Raw genomic sequence first — 12,482 nt, forward strand, 5'->3', positions numbered from 1 at the left:
CTTGCTGCTTCTTCAGTTCTCCTCTCCAAGGCTGCTAAATCTCTCTCCTATGCGAGTCAAGGCATCCTGGTGCGCATGCAAAGCTGCTTTCTCTCGCTCCTAGTTTGGCCAGTTCGCCTACGCTGGAACAGCTGCAGTTAGTCTCACTTTATGCGACGTTAGCGCGCTGAACGCTTTCGCTGACGCTTGTAAGTCCAGTTTGGAGTGTTCCAGGACTTTATCATGGACTTTGATAGGTTCTTGCACATATTGCCGCTTGCAGCCGCCTTCGGGTCCTCGGCCGTCCAATTCGGAAGTTAGTTGATTTCTTTGCGCTTGCTGTTCCCCGGTCTCTTTGCAGGTTTTCACGCTCTTGCTGCCGCTGCTCTCGCTCCTGCCTTTCCCATAGCTGGCGCTCATCGGGCCACATGCTTCTTGGGCATCTTCGCAGTCGGCCCACTTCCTCATCCCAGCTCTCTTTATGGGAGGGGAATAGATCCGGGATGGGGAATGCAGGCTTTCTTCGGATTCCTCTTCTATCAGGAATGTAGGGACCTCGCTGCCCACCGGTGGCTCCATCGGGCACCTCCTGCGCAGTACTGCTGATCCTCGGGATCTGGGGGGTCCGATCGGGAAGCTGGTACGGATACCCCTCCCAATCCCCGATATAGTCCCGGGTTTCAACGGGTGGTCTTCGGACGGGCCCCAGTGCTATGCCACGGTGGATTCTTGGGAGCATCACCAAAATAATGCCGAAGTCCAGGAATCGCTCAATGGACTCCTGTGTTGCCGCATGAAAGGTGTTCAGACCTCGCCTCTTCCGTGACAGGTTGCATCTGGAGGCTCTTGTAATCCACACGGAAACGGGCAGTGATATCCGGATCCACAGGCGCTCGATCCTATAGACAGCACCCCAAATCCACTCATGCAAATCCACATGATCGCTTTTCGCCGCCTCGTCCCAACGGTAAGTAAGGGAAGACTCGTGGTTGGATACGTAGGGACGTGGGAAAGAGTTACCAGCGGCGACCTCGTTTCTCCCGCCGGCCCCTCCAAATCCATAACGGAAAGCCCGGAGCCCCCTTTGGGGCCTACCGCGACTCCTTCCTACAGATTCTGGAATATCTAACCCTCTCCATGCTTCGGAGACACCCTGGAAGAGGTCCACTCGTCCCTAGGGAATGATAGATGAACTAGGGATTCCTGCCACAATGTAAGGAATTCCATAGAAGCAGAAATAAAAGGCTTTTTTGGTGTAAAAGACCGTTTATTCAGACATCCTAGAAAGTTCACGTACACGACGTGGCAGGAATAAAGTCTCCCGCCAGAAGCACAGGTTATAACTCTGTCCATCCCATCCCCCCTCCCGGATTCCCATGGGAACGGAGTTCTCATCTCTCTCGCAGAGATAAGGTCTCCGCCAGAGTCTCCGCCGCAGATGCTGGCCCAACTCGGGTTAGTGGTAATGCAGTGCAAGGCCAGTTGGCGGCTGTCCCAGCCATCACCAATTCATATTGGAATCCTTTACACCCACAGCTAGAATCTACACAAACCCAGAGAAAGTTGCTGCCAGTTAGTTAGACTGTATTAACTTGAATGGACTTTTGGCTCCCTCAATAGGATACTTCTTGTAAAATATGTGATTCCTGTGACCTTTACATTAAACACACACACACACACACACACGGATCAGTCATACATCCAGAGAACTCAGTGGTACAGGACGGGAACAGCAAAACAAGTTTGTGTAGACTCCTACTATGGTAGAGTTACCATAATCTATAACCTTGCTGTGCTGTTCTCATATGGTCTGTCCCATACATTGTCATACAGAATCCCATCATAAGAGCACATAAGGGACCATATTTTTTAAAACTTGAGAATCAGATTGGTAAGGTTTCAAGGTCTTTGCCCAACTAAATTTCCACCGTAAGAAACTCCTAAACCACCCCTCCAGTGGCTGCAATAAAGATTGCAAGGCCCAAGTGAAACTGTAGATGAGTACCCAGCAGAAACAAAACAGGAAAATAATGGAGGAAATATCAGCAATGTCAATCAATGAACTCCATGCTCATTAGCAGAGGAACCACACTTAAGACCAAAAGGTTCTTAGGCCTCCAGGAAAGGGAATAACCTTCCCAGCATGCCGGTACTTTCCCCTAGCTGTAAATTCTTGGGAATAATAAAAGATCTATTCCTGCTTTTCCTTACCTGAGGTAGCCCCGTTGGCTGGAATGGGTGTGGGCTGAGCGCACACTGCTAACAGATGAGATGGTGGAAGCTCCCAGGGTGATACGGATGAGACCACTCTCCTCAAACAGAGCTGTGTTGTTGTAGGCATTAGGGCCCTGTGGTGGAAGAGCAAAAATATAGTCACCTTTTTGGACAGGATGTTTTGAGAATCTTTTGCATGCTAAGAGGGCTCTTTCCTTAAAAAGCGCCGAGGCCAACAGGAAGAACACACTCAAGAACACACATATTACTGGTACGGTAAGGTAACAAGATGAAAAGGAAAACAGGGCTCCTGTTTTACAGATTGCTTTGGTAGAAGATGGAATTTTAGCAAGCGTGGCTTGTCATACAGGACTTAGGGGGGCACTCATAGTCCATTCATCTCCTGGGACCTGAGTGGCCATAATCTCACAGATATTAAAAAGTACTGGCTATTTTTTTCCTTTTCACTGCAAATCTCTAAGCTGCTTTTTGGATACGAAGGTTGAGCACTGGTAAAGACACTCTATGAACTCAGATATGCACAATGAAACTGACTCTGATCATGTATTCTTTGTGAAGCTCTTTTCTCATTGCTGGCTGAGACACAGTAACACTTTATTGGCAGGACAAGGCTACGCAAGCATCACTGAAGCTTAAAAGAGGGCAATTGGTAGGAAGCACAGATGGCCTAATCAGAAAAAGTTACAGGACCCATGCTGGATCAGGCCACATATGAGTCATCTAATGTACAACATAATGGCCAGACCAATGCCCCCGGAAGGCCTTCAGGCAGGGCACAGAGGCCAAAGCCTTCCTGTTATTGCCCCCTCCCCGACTAGGATTAAGAGGATGGCTGCCTCTGGTGGTTCCATTTCGTCATCATTGCTAGCTATGGATGGACTTAAATACCATCAATTTGTATAACTCCCCATTTAAGGCCAGCAACATTAGTTGCTATCAATACATCCTGTTGCACTGAACTCTGCAAGTGATTTAACAACCCATGGGCCACGCTGGATAAGATCACTGGTCCATCTATTCCAGAATCCTGTTTAATACAGTGGTCAACCATTTTGAGGGAGTGCTCTTATTCACTTAAATTTCTCTTTGAAGGAGTAAGGTCTTGGAACCTGAGGTCTAGCCTCCAAGTTCCATTCTCCTGTCCTCTTCAGTGGCTGGGCTGTGACCCATAACTGGTTCTTATCCTCACCAAATCTGTGTCAGTCAATTTTTGGAGGGACAGAAAAAACAACAACAACAACAACAATTTTATATTTTTGGAGGGACAGAAAAAACAACAACAACAACAACAATATTGATTTTACCTCTCTTGGCTTCCCTCAAAGAATCCTGTAGTTGAGTAAGGGTGCTGGGATTCTCTTTGAGAGACATCCAGTAGCCCTTGCTGAACTATAATTCCCATAAATGGAATTGCTGTTGAACCCAAATGATGCCTGCAGTGTTGCTCAGAAAAGGGGAAGGAGGAATTAGATGCTACCCTCTTTAATACAAACTTTAAAGAAAATGCTCTGCAACAACTGTTCTTTTTAAATGTAATACATAAATAAATAAATGTGTGAAAAGATCCCACTTTTTGTCTTTCCTGAACCTGCTGCCCTTCACTGAATGCTCACATTTTCTAGTAACACTGGAGAGGGAGAAAAAGTTCTGTGTCCACTTTCATCATTCCATGCACTGGTACTTTGTGATGGAGAAGAAACTGCAGAGAACTTCTCCATGCCTAAGGCTCGAGAGCCTTACCTATGGTAGAATTCTGAACCCATTGGAAGAAAGGCTGGTTACACCAACTTTCATTTTACATAATTGGAAGGGAAGCCAAAATTAAGCAATAATCATAGGTGTCCCGGGGAGACAGCACCATTACAGCAAAATCCAAGAACTGAAAAAAGTAATCGTTTCCTGGAGTGAGGTCAAATATAGTCCCCACCTGACTGCTTCTGTTGGCTTCCTCACTTGTAGGCTTTTTGCCAAGACAGGCTAGTTTCCATGCTTCTTGCACCTCTTCATTCAGGACACAGAACAAAACCAGAACTGCCAAGCCCTGGGATGGAGAGGAAGAGAGGCTGTGAATCCAATGTACCGAGCCTGTTTACGACTCACTGGAGAGGAAAGATGGATGCTCATTTTCCTATCTCAAAATGGATCTGATGGTCCAGATTCTTCTTATTTGTTCCAGATTGCACAGGGGGGAAATACTACATAAATGCAAAATATTACTGTTAATATTCACAAACCCGAGAAACCAAATTAGCACAACCACTACTTCCAGCTTCCACTAGAGGGTAGAATAAATCCATGGATAAAAGCTGCATGTTAGAAAGGCTCTTGGGAAAAGCATTCCAAACAGAACAGCACACTAAACGTTAGCCAAAGGAAGCCTGATGAATAAAAAGACATAACAAGACGAGCAAATTAGCAGTACTGAAGCAAACATCTGACACCAATCAGGTATTCAGAAAGTTTAGCAAAGTGACTCAGACAAATGTGCTGATATAGAATATTTTATGAAATGTTTTAGCAAGTATTTTAGGTGGGTGAATTTCTGGCTTTATCCTCCTTAAACTTTTTTATTCATGCCTTTGTGTAGAGCAGGGGTAGGGAACCTTTAACACTCAAAGAGCCATTTGGACCTGTTTTCCACGGGAAAAGAAAACACTTGGAGCCGCAAATAATTTTTGACATTTAAAATTTACTCCGCTCATTCTGAGAAGCGCATGGATGCGTCCGCCCTGCTGCTTGCAGGGCGGGCAAGGATGAAGCCGGCAGCTCGGCCTCGCCAGCCGCCGGAAAAGCACCCGCTCCAACGGGGCGGGCGAGAGGGGAAGCCTGCGGCGCAGCCCAGCCGACCGTGGGCAGTTGGTGCGCCCACCCTGCTGCCTGCAGGGCGGGCAAGGATGGGGCCGGCGGTTTGGCTCGTGGAGCCACAGTGCAAGGGCAGAAGAGCCACATGCGGCTCTCGAGCCGCAGGTTCCCTACCCCTGGTGTAGAGGAAGCAGCCTGGATTCAAACAACTGTGCACCCACAGCCTTGTGCGTCTCAGATCCAGACCTCTGTTTCTTCAACAGCAGCATCCTGTGCCTCTTTTGAAACTTAACTCTTGAAACTTAAGAGAGGTGAATGTATAGGAAGAAGTAGGTTTCATCTGAGAAGAAGGTTCTGTGGAACAGCTCTCACCAGAATCCCATCATCTTCCCCTCTGCCTGTACTACTAAATTCCACCTAACCATCTTTGTCCTATTGCAGAGAATTACCTGAAGGCTGCAGAGGATAGTGTAGAGGTAGTGGAAAGCCAGGACACTGTTGTTGACAGCCAAGAGGCCAAAGAGCCAAGTAGTGCTAATAACTAGAAGCAGAACGAAGGAGCTGCGCAGCGTCATGCTGGAGAGAGACAGAGAGAAAGAGCCACCCAGAAGGACAGACACAGAGGTTATAATCTGCAATTGAGTTTCAACCCAACAGACACCAATGTAAAAAGAGGAGGAGACATATGAACCCACCCACCACACCCATACAGGGTGCTAGAAGTCTGGCTCCTCCAGTGTGACTCTTTATGGGGGCTTTTCTAACTTACAACTCCAGCATTACAAATAGGAACAAGGACAAAACTCACAATTCCTGCCTCAAGCAACTTCAGCCGCAGTGGAGGCAGCCAGTCCAAATAACAGTTGGAAGAACAAACCAATCAACCAAAGGAGTACAGAAAACATGGCAGGACTTTGCTGTGATGAAGGTGGAAAGTGGCTCATGGGACAATTATGCTGACATAAATATTTGCAACAAAAAAAGCGTTGCTATACAGCAGCCTGCACGACAAACATATTTTTGTTTCTGGCTAATACTCACAGAACAGATTTTTTCTTTGTTTCCTTCTGCCCCGGGGAACACAGCATCTTTGCCACAAATAAGAACATCACCCCGTTCATCTGGAAGCAGACCAATTGGTTAGGAACAGCTCAACCTTTGCACAGAGCATAGCGGTCTTGTCAACTTTGCCCTTCATCCTAGCATCCCCATTGGGTTGGATCCAGAGATCCATGAATTCAAGGACTGCCCATATTTCCCACATCCGCACCCCTCCCCCCCCCAATAACTCCAACAATCCTTTCTGATCCTATGGAAGTTTATTCTTGGGGTTTCACAGAAGAAACAGACTGATTTTGTCCCCTTCCCCACCCCCACCCCAGTTCAGCCTCTAGACCCATGGGGCTATTTTCCCACTTGGGTCTCCCATAACACCACAAATAAAATTCCCCATGGTCTGAAAGGATTTCAGCCTCATGGTAAAATATAAGGAGGAAGAGCAGAAAAGGAGGAGAGTGCAATTGTCAAAGAACAGCAAATTGGGCTGAGGTTCAGAAATCTCTAGGAAGATGGAGAAAAGAAACATGATAAACAGAGAAGAGGCCAAAGGAAAATGAGCAAGGTTTCTTGCCAGATATTTATAAAAGGAAAAGGAACTAGGGTGCAGCAGGATGGGGAGACAATATGCTGAATTCGGAACAATAAACCACGGAGTGTCTTGGCAAAGAGTGACTCTGTGTCAGAAATACTTACCAGAATGACAACAGCAATGGGCCCTGCAAAACTCCAGATCAGTTTATCATGTATGGAAATCCAGCAGAAATCTGGGTTCCCATAGCCCTCTGGATCCAACCCAACCGATAATCCTGGCAGCCGGAAAAGAGTTGATCAGTTGCCCTGGCATCTTAAAACATATTGTGTTCACTGCAAATCTGCATCCTCCTTTTTCTTTTGGTTATTTATGTCCAATGCGAGGTTAAGACTGAACATTGCAAACTGAACTATTAGGCTGTTTTGTAGAAGATCTGCATACTGGTGGATACTCACTAAATTAAAAAACCTCTAAATTATATGATCGCTCTTGACTACTGCCACAAAAATATATGAATATAGACATGAATGTTTTGGTTTCTCACATTTTATGCTTACATAAACCACACAACCACACATTTGGTGTGGACCAGTGACATAGGTATAGATTTTTAATGGGGTGGGTTTGGGGGTGGCCATGCCCCCACCTGCCCCCGGGGGTGTGTCCACACTTCCTCAAGCCCCACCTCCAGCCTCAGTACTTATAAAAGCAGGTCTCTGAGGCCAGGGACGGCAGACTCCCCTGCCCTGCCCGTCCCGCCCCCGCCCCCGCCTTTGCCCCCACTGGCTGGGCTCCCAGCCAGCAGCTGGCAGTCCCTTCTGCCCTCCCCTCCAGGCAGAAGTGTAGCTAGGGAAAATGGAGCCCGGTGCAAAATCTGAGTTTTGCACACACCCCATGGGCAGCTGCTGTGATGCTGAAATCCACCTCAAAGGAAGAATCTGGGGTTCCCAGTTAAAACAACATTGAAAGTGATGCTGTTTTGGGGTGGCATAGTGTCATAGTGGTTAAGAACAGGTGCATTCTAATCTGGAGGAACTGGGTTTGATTCCCCACTCTGCCGCTTGAGCTGTGGAGGCTTATCTGGGGAATTCAGGTTAGCCTGTGCACTCCCACACATGCCAGCTGGGTGACCTTGGGCTAGTCACAGCTTTTTGGAGCTCTCTCAGCCCCACCCACCTCACAGGGTGTTTGTTGTGAGGGGGGAAGGGCAAGGAGATTGTAAGCCCCTTTGAGTCTCCTACAGAGAGAAAGGGGGGATATAAATCCAAACTCTTCTTCTTAAATTGGGGACCTCAGATTCTCCCTTTAAATCCATGCCAAAGGGGGTGGGTTTAAAAGGAGAATCTGGGAAATTTGGGGTGCCTGCTGTCAGGGGTGCAATTGTTAAGCTAGCAGCACCAAACTTTCAGGGTATCTTTATAAGACTCTTCTGATGATACCACCCAGGTTTGGTAAAGTTTGGTTCAGGGTGTAGCCCCATCGTCTCTTAGCTCCCATTGGAAACAATGGGGGATGGGGCACCCCCTTTGGGAGTGCATAACTTTGGACCCCCTGAACCAAACCTCACCAAACCTGGCTGGTATTATCAGGAGAGTCTCCCAACAAATCCCTGAAAGTGTGGTGCTGCTAGCCTAAAACCGCACCCCCTGCAGGCCAAAAACCAAAAAAACACTAAAAAATACAAAAAAAACACCAATGGGGGGGGATACCTTGGTCACCTGATACTGGAGGAAAGGCAGTTTGGAGGACAAGTGGCTTTACAGCTTTGGCCCTCATCTTTTCTTCTTTTGATAAGCAGAGAAAATTTTGACTTTCTAAACCCTTCTGTATTTACCAGTGATAATGGCTGGGACTCCCCAACCAATGGCATAGTAGAACCTCATGGCTCCATAGTTGATGTTGCGGACTTCAGTCTGCATGCGGTAGAGATGGAGCCCTTGCACGAAGAGCCAAGCAACAGTGGCAAGGAAGAAGTAGTGCAGCAGGATGGCAATCACAGTGCAGAGGAACTAGAAGGAGGAAAATCACCCACCATTAAAAGACGGCCACATGTCCCCAGACCGAAGCTCCTATACCAAAACTTGCGCAACTCTCAATATTTCCATTATTGTATTTGTCAGTGGCGTAGCATCAAGGGGCTGGCGCATGGGGGGGCATGGGCATAATGAAGGCATTCCAGGGACGTTCCGGGGTGTGGCGGGAGTGCAGGGAGCACACGTGCCCCAGGCACAGTTGCCCTCCCTACGGCTCTGGTATTTCTCCAACAACACTTGGGAGTGTGATATCAATTTAGACTTTTATCTATCTATCTATCTATCTATCTATCTATCTATCTATCTATCTATCTATCTATCTATCTATCTATCTATCTATCTATCTATCTATCTATCTATCTATCTATCTATCTATCTATCTATCTATCTATCTATCTATCTATCTATCTATCTATTTATTTCTTCGATTTATATACCGCCCGATCCCCAAAGGGCTCCGAAGGGCTCTGAATTCTTCAGAGAAGAATTCTAGGAATCTCAACTTCTGCCAGAGTTGCAGGGGAAACCTAGAAGCCTACTGGCTTGTCCATATGTGAATTTCATGATATGCACTTCTTCACTTAGCATGACTGTTGATTCTTCTTGTTATCCTTGTTTTACAAACTTGTTCCCCTCTCCATAGCACAGTGATGGCGAAACTTTTTGAGACCGAGTGCCCAAACTGCAACCCAAACCCCGCTTATTTATCGCAAAGTGTCAATGCAGCAATTTAACCTGAATAACCCCCTCGAGCAGGAGCCAGCCTGCTGTAGCCTCCAGCAAGTCCCACATGTGCCTCTGTAGCATCTCTGCCGGCTCTGCCCCCCCTCCCCCTGGGCAGCAGCCACTTGGAGCACAGGCACCAGGCCTGCCAGCCGAGTCCTCCCTGCTCGCTGGGGTGCATGCACATCAAGTCAAGCGGCTCAGGCCAGCCTAGATGTGAATGTATGTGGGAGAGATCCCCCCCATATGACGAACTACGTGCACACATGCCCTCAGAGAGGTGCCATAGGTTCGCCACCACTGTCCTAGTGGCTTTTTGACCTAGTACGTTCAGAGACTGGCCCTTCCTCCTCCTCATCTTACCTGGTTTTCAGTTTGGTTGATGCCCAAGAGAAAGATCAGTTCTGAGAAGAAGAGGGTGATGGAGATATTACAGTGGATGCCCCGAGTGTTGGACTTGAGACCTTTCAGGCATACCAAGAAGAAGAAGGTCAGCAGCAAGCACACCAGAGAGAGAGACACCAAGGAATAGGTCACAATGGCCAAGGTCTCCAGGTCACCCTCAAGCTGCTGCAGGGAGAAACCAAAGAAGAAAGATGGTGAGGGAGAAAGTGCACACTTTGTGTGAAAGAGTCTCTTTCTCCAGCCTAACACTGAGAAGATGTCACAGGGATGCTCATCAAGCTACCTCTTTCTCTTGCTCACCTTTGCTCAGATGATTAGATAGACTTCCTGCTTGTTAAAGAGACCACTTGTCTGTGTCCTGTTACTTGCCAGGGCTGAACTAGATGTAGCAAGGCAGCCACATGGTTGATCATGGTGATGATTTGTTTATGCATGGAGCAGATTGGGAAGGAGGATCCAATTTTACAAGAAAGGCTACCTGCAGATGAGGGACTTTCCCCCCCAGCTGGCTCCAACATCAGAAGACAGCTGCCAAAACTGAGGATGTGTATGTGTATGGGGGAGGAGAATTCAGCATGCTCCTTATTTTTTATGACCAATGCTATTTCTGTTTTACTTGTAAATGGAGCACACTTATGAATAAAGAAATATATCCTCCTGCCAGTATCTAGTTTGCCCCTCTGTGACACCAGAGCGTACTGTTCTAATTTTTGTCACTAATTTATCTGCCTACAAATCAAAAGCAGTCACCACTGGCTAAAGAATTAGAATTACCTCTCGGTGGGAGCTGTCCATCAGGACTCCAAAAGTGCCAAACTGGGAGCAGTGGCAGCGGACATGTGTAGTGTTTCGATACACAAGATCACAATCCCGTGCGGTCCAGAAGCCAGTGGGCTCAATCCTACAGAGACAAAAAAGTTGAACAGAGAGAGATCTCCTCTTGGAGGCAGGTGTGGAGATACTATTGGAGGGCCCAGGTACCATGCTTGTTGGTGCAGGAAACAGTTGTTCAGCTTTGATAAGTTAGCTACCTCTTCTAAGGGATCAGGATGTAGCTGATTATTTTAAATAGTGAGGCCTTCCCAATAGATGGCTAAAACTAATGAATCTAGCCCCTAACAGAAGAGAACATTTCAGCTGTGATCCAGGAAATCCACAGTTCAGACATCCCTCTGGCCTCACATTTATAAGAGCCTTAGGTGGGCAACTCTCTTGCCTACTCAGTAGGAATGCTGTAAAGATTCCAACCTGATAATGTGTGCAAAATGTATTGACTGCTGAAAGCTCTATGTGCGCTGATCCTTATTATTTCCTCCCACTTCTGCCGCCATGCTTTCTGTTAAGTTGTTTCTTGTGTCTGAACAGCCTCTTCTTTTCTATTCCCAAAGCCCATTCCTTCAAGAAACTTTCTGAAGCAGTCGTCTTGCTCTTGAACCACACTGGCCTCACCATCCCATCTTCTCAAATCATCTACTTTCCTCTGTCCATTTGTTAACCCCAAACTCTGCCCACTCCATATCTTGCACTAGGGTGGTCCCAAATCCCCTCAGTGCAATTGCTGATGTTGAATGAATGCGAAGTAGCTGTAGTAGTCACCAGTGTTTAATAGAATCATACTCTTCCCTAGAGGGAAAGCTGAAAATCAAGGATAGTTATCCTAAAGTGATACGGAAGCAGAAATCAAATGCACACATAATGATTGATAGTTGAATGTTGAACCCCCCCCCTCCTCTGGCATTTTGAGATGAGGTGTTACAAATCCTCTGTCTGTGATGGCTGAGGTGTGATGGCTGTTCCATATATTCAAGCCATGATGTGGTTATTGGAAGAGGGAAATTTATGCATGAACTTTGACTGAGGCACAGATAAGCAAAGTGCCTTTTCCAGTGTCATACAAAAAAAGCCCGAGTTAGGACTAGATACTCGGCTTCCCATGGCCAAGCCCCATGATCTTCCCACTGGGCCCTGTGGACTCCTCTAAAAGCCTTAAGTCCAATGAGAATGAAGGAAGAGGAAAGAAGCCATGATTGCGCAGGCAGCAAAGCAACTTACTGGCTAGAGTGATTCCACTGAACACAGAGGGGCTTGCTGCGGTTGACCGTCTCAAGCAGGCGGAATTCTAGCACCAAGGGTGTCTCCAAAGTGCTCTGGAGAAAGGTGTGATTGCTGAACACAGATACGCTCACTATGGGGGAATTCATAACAGGGTTTTTGGGGAGCCTGTAAAAAACAAACAAGCCTTGTTAGAGGATGCCCCTTGATGCCAATCAACCTCAGACTGAAACAAGTGTCTTGACAGCATTGGAATGTGAGCTGGCTTTGCAGACACCAAACAAACTGCTTTCAAGTTTCAAGTCTGGATGACAAAATCCACAGGATGCCCACACAGAGCTGCCAGTGCTTAGAAGCCTAACAAAGAGCCCAGCAGACAAGTAAGTAGGAGTCGGTACCTGAGACTGCGGCGATCCACCTGGTAGTGGGCAGGCAGAAGTCCTCCAAGTGTGCGGTAAATTATGAGGATGAGGATAGTTACTGCAGACTCAGGTTCTGGCGGGGAGTGCTTTGGGAGGGAGTTTTCCACAGTGTCATTGACTTCAATGCCAGCTGATAGAGATGCTGTGGTAGTTGGAGCTAGAAGCAGGAAAGCAAAACAGGAAGTAGAATGTGTGTATATACACATACATATACACAAATACTACATACACACACACACA

General features: G+C 47.0%; 1 protein-coding gene across 2 annotated transcripts in view; it reads right to left on the reverse strand.

Moving 5' to 3' along the window:
- CELSR3 (cadherin EGF LAG seven-pass G-type receptor 3) overlaps positions 1-12,482 on the reverse strand; it is a 231,456-nt gene that overhangs the window by 120,434 nt on the left and 98,540 nt on the right. For both annotated transcript variants that reach the window (XM_048489745.1, XM_048489744.1), the window contains exons 22-31: positions 12,219-12,399; positions 11,821-11,988; positions 10,543-10,669; positions 9,727-9,933; positions 8,442-8,616; positions 6,769-6,881; positions 6,058-6,137; positions 5,466-5,592; positions 4,142-4,255; positions 2,191-2,327 (exon numbers count right to left, since the gene is read on the reverse strand). In XM_048489745.1, coding sequence (XP_048345702.1) covers positions 2,191-2,327; positions 4,142-4,255; positions 5,466-5,592; positions 6,058-6,137; positions 6,769-6,881; positions 8,442-8,616; positions 9,727-9,933; positions 10,543-10,669; positions 11,821-11,988; positions 12,219-12,399 — 1,429 coding nt within the window. The remainder of the gene's footprint in view (positions 1-2,190; positions 2,328-4,141; positions 4,256-5,465; positions 5,593-6,057; positions 6,138-6,768; positions 6,882-8,441; positions 8,617-9,726; positions 9,934-10,542; positions 10,670-11,820; positions 11,989-12,218; positions 12,400-12,482) is intronic.

This window comes from Sphaerodactylus townsendi, linkage group LG03, assembly GCF_021028975.2.
Source record: "Sphaerodactylus townsendi isolate TG3544 linkage group LG03, MPM_Stown_v2.3, whole genome shotgun sequence".
Classification (NCBI taxonomy): Eukaryota; Metazoa; Chordata; class Lepidosauria; order Squamata; family Sphaerodactylidae; genus Sphaerodactylus; species Sphaerodactylus townsendi.